General features: G+C 44.5%; 1 protein-coding gene across 1 annotated transcript in view; it reads left to right on the top strand.

Moving 5' to 3' along the window:
* Positions 1 to 1,049: 1,049 nt before the first annotated feature.
* LOC110507699 (TLC domain-containing protein 2) overlaps positions 1,050 to 15,696 on the top strand; it is a 41,730-nt gene continuing 27,083 nt past the window's right edge. Inside the window, exons 1-3 of the mRNA XM_021587854.3 lie at positions 1,050 to 1,699; positions 2,085 to 2,167; positions 13,905 to 13,987. Coding sequence (XP_021443529.2) covers positions 1,521 to 1,699; positions 2,085 to 2,167; positions 13,905 to 13,987 — 345 coding nt within the window. The 5' untranslated portion in view covers positions 1,050 to 1,520. The remainder of the gene's footprint in view (positions 1,700 to 2,084; positions 2,168 to 13,904; positions 13,988 to 15,696) is intronic.

Raw genomic sequence — 15,696 nt, forward strand, 5'->3', positions numbered from 1 at the left:
CCCAGCATCTCTACTTGCACATTCATCTTTTGCACATCAACCATTCCAGTGTTTAATTGCTATATTGTAATTACTTCGCCACCATGGCCTATTTATTGCATTACCTCCCTTATCCTACCTCATTTGCACACACTGTATATATACTTTTTCTACTGTATTATTGACTGTATGTTTGTTTTTTCCACGTGTAACTCTGTGTTGATGAATGTGTTGTACTGCTTTGCTTTATCTTGGCCAGGTCGCAGTTGTAAATAAGAACTTGTTCTCAACTAGCCTACCTGGTTAAATAAAGGTGAAATAAATAAAACATATATTTTTTAAATAAGTATGCCCCCAATGCAATTCTAAAGTCTTATGCATCCAGTGTGATTTCAACAGATTTTTGTCAAATAAACAAATGATTGTCTTTTGTTGATTTTATATAACAACATTTCAACCTCGTTTAGCGTGATATATTCAATTATGGCATAATTATATTTGTATTAATTTGCTTCACTGTCAATGACAGACTTTTATTTTGATGGTTAACTACAATGTCCACTATTGTGGCTAGCTTCACATAGATGGTCCGACCACCATTAATCAAATAAGAACTGTTTTATAAATGAGGGTTATTTTAGATGATTACATCTAGCTATAGCTACTGAAACAGATTATGTCGTTTTGCTGTGTTTTTGTGGAAGAACATTGTTTGCGTCCATGAGCTAGCTAGCTGTCTTTTATGACCAGCCCTGTAGGTGCGCGAGACAACTTTATCTGCATCGTATGGAACGCCGTTTGGGTCTTTGCGTGTCATAAAAGACACAAGTCAAATAACACTATTTGGCGTGTCAAATAACACTATTTGGCGTGTCAAATAACACTATTTGGCGTGTCAAATAAACTGGACGTGTCCTGGCCCACAGAAAAAAAACTACGTGCGTCTATGTTGTCTGGTAAATTTCATGAAACTACTATTCCCATAACCCTTTATGAATGAACGGAAGTGGGGTGACACATTCATGACGTATACTTTTAATTATTCTAGCTGCGCCCCCTTATAGTAGGGCGGGGATTGTCTGTGTTTGGTAACTCCATAGCACAAGTTACACAAGCAAGGATAATTTTATAATAGGAGCATTTCACAACTTGTATATCAATTCGCACGCTCAGCACATGCGTCCGAGAAAGCAATTCTGTCTTCTCCTTTGGCTGGTACTACAATAAAAATGGTCAACCTGAAATCATAGAATATAATAGATCATCATTGACGTCCACGCCTCACCTTCCATTTATGAGACAGAACGATCAAATAGCCTACATTTGAGTCGACTGACATCAGGAGTCGCAAGAACATTTATCGCTTTAGGCTGAATAACACGGAACTCCAAAGTAAAGTCAGTATGTTTGCTTTGACAGTGTAAATATCAATCGCGAGCAGAGAGAGCGAGCGCGTCGATCTTGAACAACTACAGCGCGCGAATTTTCTAACGTTGAATTCTTCAAGTGGAGTAGGACACAGAAAGGAGTTTGTCGTCGCCATGGAGTTGAATTCAGTGCTTTTGACTGCGGGTGGCTCTATTGGATTTTTTAAACTTGTCAACTGTGGTGTCAGTAAACTCCCTATTCCCGATACTGCTTGCAGAAACGCCTGGAAATGGAGAAATATCTGCACATCTTTCACCCACAGTCTGATAACTGGGATATGGGCTGTACTGTGGTGAGTCGTTTTCCACTGCCTTGATGTGCAAAGATCAATTGTTTTGAATTAGATTATACATTACAGGGTAGTAACTGATAATAGGGTTTATAATACATTTTTACAATTTAAAGGTAAAATTTTTGATTTTTGTAGGGTAAGGTAACATAATGTGGACTATGTTTTATTCTGGATTGAATTGTGAAGTGTTAAATCAATTAACCTATGGTCATATAGAATGCTTCAGAATCAATTTTATCTAGCCTACACCTTTTCACTATGCTAATTCTCTCCAACTTTCTCTCCCAATAATACAAAAAACGATTTAATTGCTTTGAATAATATATCAATTTTAATTGCTTTCTGGTTATTCTCTCAAATGAATGTGTCTGTTTTTCCCCTGCAGCTTTTTCGTACACCCACAGATGGCCGAAGATTTGATAGGAACCCATTCTGTGTTCTCGCACACGTTGGTTTCTGTATCAATTGGTGAGTGAGTGTGTGGATGGGCAGAGGGAAAGGGAAGCGGTGTGTGAGCTGTCCACACATAGCAGCAGGAAGTAACGGTGCTGGAAGTACTGCAGCACCCCTGATCAATCAAAATAATTTAGCAGAAATCAGGATATAAAAATAATTTACCAAAAAATGACACCAGTCTAAACAGACATAAGTACAATTATTCCAAATACTACACCAGAGAGCATAATTTAGCTACAAAAGATCAATGCCTTCTAAAAAATAGCAGTGGATTAAGATTTATCACAAGCACTTACATTTGGGAAGGTTGCAATTTGGCCAATACACTCGCCAAATATAGAACAGTTTGTTCCGTTGTGACCAACACGGTCTGTGAAGAGACACACACGCATACTCATACACACGCTAGCACACACACTCTATAAACACGCACATTTCAATATTGTTATATGGTGGTATTATACATTTTGTGATGTAATGATGTTATATGATGTACTTTTATACATTTTTTTTTGTTTAGTTGTGTGATGTGTCTGGACCCCAGGAAGAGTAAGGCAGCAGCTAATGGGGGATCATAATAAATAGATATAACCCATAGAAGGATTTTGGAACCTCTAACTCTGGCACTTTGACTCATGGGTACCCTAGCAATGGCTGCTATTCCAGACTTGAATGGGAACTGCCATCTATGGATTATAAATCTGTGGTTGGCTGCGGCTGTCATTTTGCCTTTCGCAAATTTCAAAATACAATCACGAGAAAAACGTAAGGTCTACCGTTTGGAAAGAAAATGCCTACTGCTGATAAGAGAAGACTAATCTGTCTGTAGATGCTAACACATTTGTTTCTCAGCTTTTGAGCGATTCTGAGCGAACAGCACTGCTTTTCAAAGTATATTAACTTGAGATATTGGCATGAGCACATCGGCCATCACCGGTGAGTAGCCTATGCTATCTATCTTCATCATTGAGTCAGTGTTACTGGAAAGTTTATTTTGTAGCTATACAAAATAAAAAATAAAAATATAAACGTAACATGTAAAGTGTTGGTCCTATGTTTAATGAGCTGAAATAATTTTTTCCATATGCCCAAAAAGCTTCTTTCTCAAATTTTGTGCACAAGTTTGTTAACATCCCTATTAGTGAGCATTTCTCCTTTGCCAATATAATCCATCCACCTGACTGGTGGCATATCAAAATGCTGATTAAACAGCATGATCATTACACAGGTGCACCTTGTGCTGGGGGCAATTATAAGGTCACATAAAAATGTGTAGTTTTGTCACACAACACAATGCCACAGATGTCTCAAGTTTTGAGGGAGCATACAATTGGCACGCTGACTGCAGGAATGTCGACCAGAGCTGTTGCCAGAGAATTTAATGTTAATTTCTATCATAAACTGCCTCCGTTGTCATGGGAAATCTATAGATTAGGGCCTAATTAAAATTTTCAATTGACCGATTTCCTTTATATGAATTGTAACTCAGTACATTTTTAAATTGGTGTGTGTGTGTGTGTGTGTGTGTGTGTGTGTGTGTGTGTGTGTGTGTGTGTGTGTGTGTGTGTGTGTGTGTGTGTGTGTGTAAATATATCTCAGGGTTTCCATTAGGAAAATTAGGCGGCTGTCATGATTGTTGTTGGAATGATTGGACCAAGGTGCAGCGTCGTATGGTTCCATCATCTTTTATTAGAAGTGAAACACACAGAAAACAATAAAGCGCATAACGAAACGTGAAGCTAATGTAGTGCTCGCAGGCAACTATACATAGACAAGATCCCACAACAAACAGGTGGGAAAAGGCTGCCTAAATATGTTCCCCAATCAGAGACAACGATAGACAGCTGCCTCTGATTGGGAACCATACCAAGCCAACCTAGAAATAAAGAAACTAGAATGCCCACCCTAGTCACACCCCGACCTAACCAAAATAGAGAATAAAGGATCTCTAAGGTCAGGAGGCTCCGGACTGGGAACCCTGGCAGGAGGCTCCGGACTGGGTACCCTCACAGGAGGCTCCGGACTGGGAACCCTCGCTGGAGGCTCCGGACTGCGATCCCTCGCAGGAGGCTCTGGACTGGGAATCCTCGCTGGAGACTATGGACTGGCCATGGACAGCACTGGAGGCTCCGGGCCATGGATCATCACTGGAGGGTCCGGACTGGGAACTGTCGCTGGAGGCTCCGGACTGGGAACCGTCGCTGGAGGCTCCGGACTGCAGACCGTCGCTGGAGGCCTGGTTCGTGGAGCTGGCACAGGGCGTACCAGGCCGGGGAGACGCACTGGAGGCCTTGTGCGTGGAGCTGGCACAGGGCGTACCGGGCTGGGGAGGCATACTGGAGGCCGGGTGCATGGAGCCGGCACAAGACATACCGGGCTGGGGAGACACACAGGAGGACTGGTGCGTGGAGCCGGCACAGGACGTACCGGGCTGGGGAGACACACAGGAGGACTGGTGCGTGGAGCCGGCACAGGACGTACTGGGCTGTGGAGGCGCACTGTAGGTCTGGAACGTAGAGCTGGCACAACATGTCCTGGACAGATGACAACCTTCATACGGAAAGTGCGGGGAGCTGGCACAGGACGTACTGGGCTGTGGAGGCGCACTGGAGACACGGTGCGTAGAACCAGCACACATGGTACCGAACAGATGCCACACGCCTCAAGGTGAATGCAAAGAGCTGGTACAGGACGTGCAGGGCTGTGGAGGCGTACTGGAGACCTGGTGCGTGGAGCCGGCACAGTCTTCACCAGACGGCTAGTACGCTCATCAGGACGAGTACGGAGAGCTGACTCAGGTGGCATTAAACTGAGGACACGCTCCTTAGGGCGGGTCAAAACACATGAACAATTTATGGAGATTTAGCTAGCTAGCTTGCTGTTGCTAGCTAATTTGTCCTGGGATATAAACATTGGGTTGTTATTTTACTAGAAATGCACAGTCCTTTTTGTCTGAATCTTTGTAGAATTCGTGTGTTCTCTACTCCCAACAATTAAACAACAGATAAAAGGGGAAATCTAAATCTCTCCATTTTTCGTTTTAATCTGTGGACGTTATATATACCCAAGTGGGTATATGCTTCTAAAGTAAATGCTCCTAAAAACCAATGAGGAGATTGGAGAGGTGGGACTGGTTTACCAGATGCTTGAGCAGTTTGGATGAAATTATTGAATAACATGTTTGTAAATGTATTTTGCAACGCTCGCGCACGCAGCGTGTTAGCCCTAGCCCCAGAGAGCAAGAAGGAGAGAGGAATGCCGGCTGTATCCTATGACCAACATGCAGTTCTTTATCCTTGTCAGATAGGCTACAGTGTCTGCTATACAGATACAGTATAGGCATACAGAAGGAGGCTAATTTGTTATTTTTCAATCAGAATATGTTTTATAAAGAAAAGCATTATATTGTTAGATTATAGGAGTAACTCTGGTAGGCATAAAACATTCTTCCTTTCCTCAAGTTCAACTGTCGGAGTCAGTTGGAGTGCCAGTGCACACTGCATGCGGTATAATTGGCTAATAGCCACACCACACGCCAAACCTTCACAACAGTTTCTGAACTTTATTAGGGTAATATCAAAAGTAAGTCAAGCAATTGTTTATAGGGGAAATTCAGGCAGGATATTATTACATTTTAGTCATTTTGCAGATGTTCTTATCCAGAGCGACTTACAGGAGCAATTAGGTTTAAGGGACTTGCTCAAGTGCACACACAGATTTTTAACCTCGTCGGCTTGGGGATTCTAACCATCAATCTTTCGCTTACTGGCCCAATGCTCTTAACCACTAGGCTACCAAAGATCCAAAACGAAAGAACGAGAAGCATATATAAATATTATAACAAATCATACAATCTACTTGCAGTGAAGCCGCTCAATATTTACATTACATTCAGTCATCTAACAGACTCCCATCCAGAGCGATCCACAGAAGCAACCAGGGTCAACGCCCTGTCACTTCCTGTTGAACGCGGAATGAGGAAGAGCTCAGTTTTGTTTGTTTGGAAAGTTTGTTGTTTGAAAGAGTATTGGAAAGTTATTGGTAGCAAGCTAGCTTCTTAGTTTGGATCCAACGACGCAGTTGGCATCAGTTGCTGGGACTGCTTGTCTCTTTCCAGGGATGCTGCCGACCAAGGACGGGTCTGAGATGGCGCCGACAGAGATGGTCGCCACGCTTCAGGTCCGTTATTTTTTTATGTATTCTTTTTTACATTGTTAGCCCAGAAAATCTCAAGTGTTATTACATACAGCCGGGAAGATCTATTGGATATAAAAGCGATGTCAACTTACCAACATTACGACCAGGAATACGTCTTTCCTGAAGCGGGTCCTTTGTTCAGACCTCCACCATGGACATGGGATCTTAGCCCAGAGGCTGACCCAAAACAACGCAGTCGCCACAGGAGAGGTGGACGAAGCGGCCTACTAGTCAGACCCAAAAGGCAAGCACACCATCCACCGCTTCTGAGCATATTACTCGCCAATGTCCAATCTCTAGATGACAAGGTGGATGAAATTAAGACACGAGTTGCCTTCCAGAGAGACATCAGAGATTGTAACATTCTCTGTTTCACGGGATATGTTGTCAGAGTCAGTACAGCCACCCGGTTTCTTCATGCATCGCGCCGACAGAAACAAACATCTCTCTGGTAAGAAGAAGGGTGGGGTGTATGCCTTATGATTAATGACTCATGGTGTAATCACAACAACATACAGGAACTCAAGTCCTTTTGTTCACCTGACCTAGAATTCCTTACAATCAAATGCCGACTGCATTATCCTCCAAGAGAATTCTCTTCGATTATAGTCACAGCCGGGTATATTTATATTTGCTTACCGCCCCAACAGGTCCCCTGACGATGCAATCGCCATCACACTGCACACTGCCCTATCCCATCTGGACAAGAGGAATACCTATGTAAGAATACTGTTCACTGACTACAGCTCAGCATTTAACACCATAGTACCCTCAACTCGTCATTAAGCTCGAGACAACTGGGTCCTGGACTTTCTGACGGGCCGCCTCCCAGGTGGTGAAGGTAGGAAACACCATCTACACCCTGCTGATCCTCAACACTGGGGCCTCACAAGGGTGCATTCTCAGACCTCTCCTGTACTCCCTGTTCACCCATGACTACGTGGCCATGCACGCTTCCAGCTCAATTATCAAGTTTGCAGACGATGCTACAGTGGTAGGCTTGATTACCAACAATGACAAGAAGGCCTACAGGGAGAAGGTGAGGGCCCTTGGAGTGTGGTGTCAGGAAAACAACCTCTCACGTTAACAAAACAAAGGAGATGATCGTGGACTTCAGGAAACAGCAAAGGGAGCACCCCCCATCCACATCGACGGGACAGTAGTGGGGAAGGTGGAACGTTTTTTAAGTTCCTCGGCATACACATCACGGACAAACTGAAATGGTCAACCCACACAGACAGTGTGGTGAGGAAGGAGCAACCATGCCTCTTCAACCTCGGGAGGCTGAAGAAAGTTGGCTTGCCACCTAAAACACTCTCAAACTTTTACAGATGCACAATTGAGAGCATCCTGTCACCGCCTGGTACAGCAACTGCACCACCCTCAACCGCAAAGCTCTCCAGAGGGTAGTGCGGTCTGCACAACACATCACCGGGGACAAAATACCTGCCCTCAAGGACACCTGCAGCACCCGATGTCACAGGAAGGCAAAAAAGATTATCAAGGACAACAACCACCCGAGCCACTGCCTGTTCACCCCACTGTCATCCAGAAGGCGAGGTCCGTACAGGTGCATCAAAGCTGGTACTGAGAGATAGAATCTGTTTTTCAGTCTCAAGGCCATCAGACTGTTAAACAGCCATCACTAACATAGAGAGGCTGCTGCCAACCAATCTCTGGACACTTTAAGAAATTGACTTAATAAAGGTATCACTAATCACTTTAAATAACGCCACTTTAATAATATTTACATATCCTACATTACTCATCTCATATGTAAACTCAGCAAAAAAAGAAATGTCGCTTTTTCGGGACCCTGTCTTTCAAAGACCATTCGTAAAAATCTAAAAAACTTCACAGATCGTCATTGTAAAGGGTTTAAACACTGTTTCCCATGCTTGTTCAATGAACCATAAACAATTAATGAACATGCACCTGTGGAACAGTCGTTAAGACACTAACAGCTTACAGACGGTAGGCAATTAAGGTCACAGTTATGAAAACTTAGGACATTAAAGAAGCCTTTCTACTGACTCTGAAAAACACCAAAAGAAAGATGCCCAGGGTGCTCATCTGCGTGAACGTGCCTTAGGCATGCTGCAAAGGAGGCATGAGGACTGCAGATGTGGCCAGGGCAATAAATTGCAATGTCCGTACTGTGAGACGCCTAAGATAGTGCTACAGGGAGACAGGACGGACAGCTGATCATCCTCACAGTGGCAGACTATGTGTAACAACACCTGCACATGATCGGTACATTCGAACATCACACCTGCGGGACAGGTACAGGATGGCATCAACAACTGCCCGAGTTATACCAGGAACGTCCGCAATAGGCTGAGAGAGGATGGACTGATGGCTTGTAGGCCTTTTGTAAGGCAGGACCTCACCAGACATCACCGGCAACAACGTCGCCTATGGGCACAAAACCATCGTCACTGGACCAGACAGGACTAGCAAAAAGTGCTATTCACTGACGAGTTGCGGTTTTCTCTCACCAGGGGTGATGGTCGGATTCGCGTTTATCGTCAAAGGAATGAGCATTACACCGAGGCCTGTAGTCTGGAGTGGGATCAATTTGGAGGTGGAGGGTCCATCATGGTCTGGGGCGGTGTGTCATAGCATCATCGGACTGAGCTTGTTGTCATTGCAGGCAATCTCAGCGTTGTGCGTTACAGGGAAGACGACTTCCTCCCTCATGTGGTACCCCTCCTGCAGGCTCATCCTGACATGACCCACCAGCATGACAATGCCACCAGCCATACTGCTCGTTCTGTGTGTGATTTCCTGCAAGACAGGAATGTCAGTGTTCTGCCATGGCCAACGAAGAGCTTGGATCTCAATCTCATTGAGCACATCTGGGACCTGTTGGATCGGAGGGTGAGGGCTAGGGCCATTCCCCCCAGAAATGTCCAGGAACTTGCAGGTGCCTTGGTGGAAGAGTGGGCGAACATCTCACAGCAAGAACGGGCAAATCTGGTGCAGTCCATGAGGAGGAGATGCACTGCAGTACTTAATTCAGCTGATGGCCACACCAGATACTAACTGTTACTTTTGATTTGGACCCCCCCTTTTTTCAGGGACACATTATTCAATTTCTGTTAGTCACATGTCTGTGGAAATTGTTCAGTTTATGTCTCAGTTGTTGAATCTTATGTTCACATGCGCCAAATACAATAAGTGTAGTCCTTACCGTGAAATGCTTACTTACAAGCCCTTAACTAACAGTGCCGTTCAAGGAGAGTTAAGAAAATATTTACCAAATAAGCTAAAGTAAAAAATAATAAAAAAGTAACACAATAAAATAACAATAACAAGGCTATATACAGGGGGGTACCGGTACCGAGTCAGTGTGCGGGGTACAGGTTAGTTGTGATAATAATTAGTACATGCTGGTAGGGGTGAAGTGAAAAAGTATAGATAATAAACAGCAAGTAGCAGCAGTGTACAAAACAAATGGGGGGGGTCAATGTAAATAGTCCGGTAGCCATTTGATTAATTGTTCAGCAGTCTTATGGCTTGGGGGTAGAAGCTGTTAAGGAGCCTTTTGGTCCTAGACTTGGCGCACCGATACTGCTTGCCGTGTGGTAGCAGAGAAAACAGTCTATGCCTTGGGTGACTGGAGTCTCTGACAATTTTATGGGCTTTCCTCTGACACCGCCTATTATATAGGTCCTGGATGGCAGGAACTTGGCCCCAGGGATGTACTGGGCCGTACGCACTACCATCTGTAGCGCCTTACGGTCAGATGCCGAGCAGTTGCCATACCAGTGATGCAACCGGTCATGATGCTCTCAATTGTGCAGCTGTAGAACTTTGAGGATCTGGGGACCCATGCCAAATAATTTCAGTCTCCTGAGGGGGAAAAGGTTTTGTCGTGCCCAATGAACTTGAAACTCTCGCTCCACTACAGCTCTGTCAATGTTAATGGGGTGTTAATGGCTTTTTCCTGTAGTCCACGATCAGCTCCTTTGTCTTGCTCACATTGAGGGATAGGTTGTTGTCCTGGCACCACACTGACAGTTCTCTGACCTCCTCCCTATAGACTGTCTCATTGTTGTTGGTGATCAGGCCTACCACTGTTGTGTCATCAGCAAACTTAATGATAATGTTGGAGTCGTGTTTGGTCATGCAGTCGTGGATGAACAGGGAGTACAGGAGGGGACTAAGTACCTACCCCTGAGGGGCCCCAGTGTTGATGATCAGCGTGGCAGATGTGTTGTTGCCTACCCTTACCACCTGGGGGCAGCCCGTCAGGAAGTCTAGGATCCAGTTGCAGAGGGAGGTGTTTAGTCCCAGGGTCCTGAGCTTAGTGATGAGCTTCGTGAGCACTATGGTTGTTGAACGCTGAGCTGTAGGCCTTCTCACATAGGTGTACCTTTTTTCCAGGAGGGAAAGGGCAGTGTGGAGTGCGTTTGAGATTGCGACATCTGTGGATCTGTTGGGGAGGTATTCGAATTGGCATGGGTCTAGGGTATCCGGTAGGATGCTGTTGATGTGAGCCATGACCAGCCTTTCAAAGCACTTCATGGCTATGAACGTGAGTGCTACGGGGCAGTAATCATTTAGGCAGGTTACCTTTGCTTCCTTGGGCGAATGGACTATGGGGGTCTGCTTGAAAATGTCAGTGAAGACACTTGCCAGTTGGTCTGCACATGCTTTGAGTGCACGTCCTGGTAATCCGTATGGCTCCACGGCTTTGTGAATGTTGACCTGTTTAAAGGTCTTGCTCACATCGGCTACTGAGAGCGTTATCACACAGTCATGTGACATGCTGGTAAAAATTGTAAAACTGATTTAAGTTTGCCTGCATTATAGTCCCCGGCCACTAGGAGTGCCACTTCTGGATGAGCATTTTCTTGTTTGCTTATGGCCTAGAGTTGGTTGAGTGCGGTCTTAGTGCCAGCATCGGTCTGTGGCGGAAAATAGACGGCTACGAATAATATAGATGAGAATTCTCTTGGTAGATAGTGTGGTCTACAGCTTATCATAAGGTACTCTACCTCAGGCGAGTAATACCTTGAGACTTCTTTAATATTAGACATCGCACATCAGCTGTTATTGACAAAAAGACACACACCCCCACCCCTCGTCTTACCAGACATAGCTTCTCTGTTCTGCCGGTGCATGGAAAATCCCGCCAACTCTTTATTAGCCGTGTCTTCGAACATCCACGACTCGGTGAAACATAAGATATTACAGTATTTAATGTCCCGTTGGTATAATATGCCACCTGACCTTGTCTATCTCTCATATAACTTAGAGCAATAGTGTATGTGTGTCAGCCTATACCCCTCCAATGACCTCTCCCCAACACGCTTCATGTGTCGGATAGCTAAAATTGGTCTGTAGAAGGAGTATTAAGCCTGGAGCACAAGTCAAACAGCAGACCATAGCTTTCACTTGGTTAGGAGTCTCGGCTAGATGGACAAAATCTTTATTTAACTAGGCAAGTCAGTTAAGAACAAATTCTTATTTTCAATGACAGCCTAGGAACAGTGGGTTAACTGCCTTGTTCAGGGGCAGAATGACAGATTTTCACCTTGTCAGCTCAGGGATTCAATCTTGCAACCTCTCAGTTACTAGTCCAACGCTCTAACAAGGCAGGCTACCTGCCACCACACTGAGCTTAGAGTAAACCCCAGCAGTACAGCCCCTTTAAATAAAAATTCCTCTATTTTGACTTCATGCTCTCTAATTGACTCGTGTATTGAGCTAATTTACACTCTATAAGCTGTTAATTTATTGGATCTGTGCCTGGTTAACAAGGGCTCCCTTAGAATTCCAAGGATTGTTAGCGTTCTCCCAGAGAATCCACCCACCCTTGAATGCTGCCTGTCAGTGTAATTAGTGTTGCCGGAATTCTAGAATCAATGGGGAGCATTATGATGCTTTGTCCCAGGCACTGCTCCGGGCCTACCCCTGTAGGTTGCGTGACCCTAGAATGGGCCGTAGCGCATGAGAAGAAGGCTGTTGATATATGCCGCAGCAGTCTGCCCGGGTCAAATGCCATCTATAACAGAGAAGTAACAGAGAAGGGAGTCCGGGTGAGGAGGGATGGTGGATGGTGCTTCCTCTGAGCCCTGCCTACAACAATGTGGCGTGACAGTGACACTGAGCCTATAGTATGGTCGTCACTATCAGGCCACAATGCAAAGCTAGAAAGACAAAGTATTTTCACTATAGGCAATTTTGACATGGCAGCTTGTAGAAACCTACTGTATGTTTGGAGGCTATATTTAAAATGTTTTGTTTGTTTTTCGCTCTGACTGACCAAACAAACACTAGTCTGGGCCTCTGTCTGTGGACTGACTTGATTATGTCAGGCCAAGGCAAAGGTGTTGACATTTTGGAATGCATAACAGTTGCAGCAGGTACCCTCCCAGGCTGACCAAAGGTAAATGCAGTGTTACACACCAAACATGACACTACCATGAAGTGCCACTCTCCTATTGGGTGTGTCATTAAGTTCATTTTAAGAAGATTTTTGTTTTGAGGAACTGTAATCTGTCACAAAGATTTTCTGATGTAGACTCATCTCAACCAAACATCCAGGGTTTGACTGTAAGCCAGTGTATAGACAAGTTGTCGTTGGACAGTCACTGCCCAAAACCCACAGAACGGGAGAGCTTGGCTCCAGTCACCAGCCGTTTGAGATAACATGCTGCTGTTGAGTTTAAACACTACAATTTTTTTTTTAAATTTTCAGCCCCGTGTGGTGGTACAGAAACGTGTGAGAGAAACTAGGGCAGAAGAACAGGGGCAGGGGGTGAGATGTGGACAGAGAGACACACAGAGAGGGAGAGAGGGACAGAGAGAGACCGAACCAATGATTCCTTTTGGAACACAGTCAGTGTCATAATGATAAGAGAGCCTGTTGGAAGGCCAACGGGCGAACAGAGCTTGACCTAGGTTGACGGTCTTCGCTGGTTGTAAAATGGCTTTTCTTTATACCTGTCTAGGAATGATAAGAGATGAATGGATGACACTTTTAAAATCTAATATGGATCCTATTCAGTCAAAATCAATTCCCAATGCACAGTAAGAATTATTTTTGGGATTCAATTTGGACAATTTGGTTAAGTAAACATCCGTTGTTTCTTCAGCATGTGTTTGTCATATAGCAGCTGAGGATGCTCTGAAGGTACACGTCTTATCACAGTATTTACAGAAGCCGTTTGGTGTTGAATGTCAAATAGAATATGTAGTAGGAACACAGACTAGGGTTAATTATAGTCTGCCCTAGAGGAGGACCCCCTCCGCAACACACACACCCGACTATTTTTAACGCTTCATTATTTTTCCACCATTCTGAAAAGCCGTCTCCATGGTTATGCCCATAGCGGGGGACTGATCTAAATAGCACTCTTTAACTGACATCTTGGTTACCATCCTTGGTGTCGTCATGGAAGCGACTGGCAAGAGGGGTCCCCACTAAATATACTTGATATGCCAAACGCTCCTCCACTGAAAAAGCCTTTGTTCTATCAATCTCCATTGCTTTGTTTTGGTTCTAAGTTAGAATATGCCTTTTCCATGTTTTGTTCAACAGGCTACTTCATCTATGACTTCCTTGATATGGTGCTCAACCAGAAGATGATCCTGTCATGGGAGCTCCTATTCCATCACACAGTGGTAAGTGGCCCTTGTAGCATCTACAAGGTTTGAGGTACCCGTTATGTACAACCACAGATCTAGGATCAGGTTACATGACCTCACTCACCATAACCTCGATAAATATCTGACCCTGTATCAGCGGTTAGGTGAAACATAGCCTAGAATCTGTCTCAACCTCATTATCTAGCTAAAACACCCACCAGAGAATACTGAAGCAGTGAAAGCATCACAGAGTGCACACACATTTTACACACAAAACCCCCACAGTCGTTGGCCCCTGTTAGCATACAGCAGAGCTCAAATCCTATTTTATTGGTCGCTTGCACAGTTTTGCTGCACCTGCGATGTCTCTAGCTATAACAATGCAGTGGGATCTAGCAATACAATAACAATACACACACCCCCCCCCCCCCCCCCCAAAAATAAATAAAGAACAAGAAAATGAAGACCTTACTGTTAACCTTTTCCAGCCAGCCTTCCTCATCAGGCTCCTAACCTGCCTAACATCCCCCTTGAGGAAGTTAACCCCCAGGCATGGTAGTGTAACAGAGGTCTTTGGGTAAAAACGCTTGCACAATGAGTACATTTGTCAGAGACCTGATTAGTTGCATTGGCAATCTAAGTGAATGCCTAGACTTCAGCTTAGCAGGCTAATGTGCTCTACTGTCCCTTAGAAAGTCTGAGTTTTAACCCCATCGGTCACACTAGCTAGGAACTACCAACTAATTATTGTTCTCTTTCTCATCAAGGCTAGACAGCTGTAGTACTACGTATTAGGCCTCAAATGAGAGCACCTGGTAAAGTCATTGTTCATCATTGTCATTTTGAGAAAAATGTTCATTGTTCACCAATGCTCTTGAGAAAGACCTCATAGTGTTGTTCTCATTCCCTTGAGAATGGGTTTCTCGTCTTTGTAGAATGCTGCTTGAGGCTGTGCATCAGGGTATGAAGTTGCCTGTTGGCAACAGATCTAGGATCAGTTTTCCCTCCCCCATCTTAACTTTAACCATTGGGGGTTAAAATGCTAAACTGACCGTGGCATACGCCAAAGCTCTTCTTCCTGACCCATTTTCATGGCAATACTGAGCTTTTGAAGACCTTTTTATTTTGAGGACCGGTTTGTGATGTTGATGTACATTTTTAGATGTGTGGTTAGAAGAGGACTTGTGTAGATTTGAATTTGTAGAATTTTGTCAAGTCTGTCCATGTCTGCTTGTCTAATAGACTTATTATACTTATATAACTAATGTTTGTGTATAGGCGTCTGAAGTTGAGCCAGTGTATGTGGGCACATGCCTATTTATATGTGTGAGCCTCTATAAGTGTGTGTTTCTCTATATCGCTCGCACACATGCTGGTGAGTAGTACAGTATTCACACTCAGCCTCTCGTGTTGGTATGACTCACAGCTGGCTGTTCCTCGTCAATGTATCAACACTGTCCAGGGAAAGCCCTGCATATCTAAACTGACAGACTAACTGACTGGACTCAGTCTGCCAGGCAGCGCCATATCTAAACTAAATGACTGGCTGACTGGATTCAGCTCAGCTTGTTAGGCAGCTCCACGTGCCTCTGGCCCTGGAAGGATAGTGGCCCAGTGTATTTTGGCTCAGTCCCTCCATGGACTTCATTCTCCCCTGAAGTCACCCTATGGTTCTCATCCTCTCCTCTTCCAGGGCCAGCAGCCAGCCAGTCAGTCCCCCATTCTGAGGTTTTGTTGTTGTTGTT

Source organism: Oncorhynchus mykiss, chromosome 27, assembly GCF_057628025.1.
Source record: "Oncorhynchus mykiss isolate SJ-2025 chromosome 27, ASM5762802v1, whole genome shotgun sequence".
NCBI lineage: Eukaryota > Metazoa > Chordata > Actinopteri > Salmoniformes > Salmonidae > Oncorhynchus > Oncorhynchus mykiss.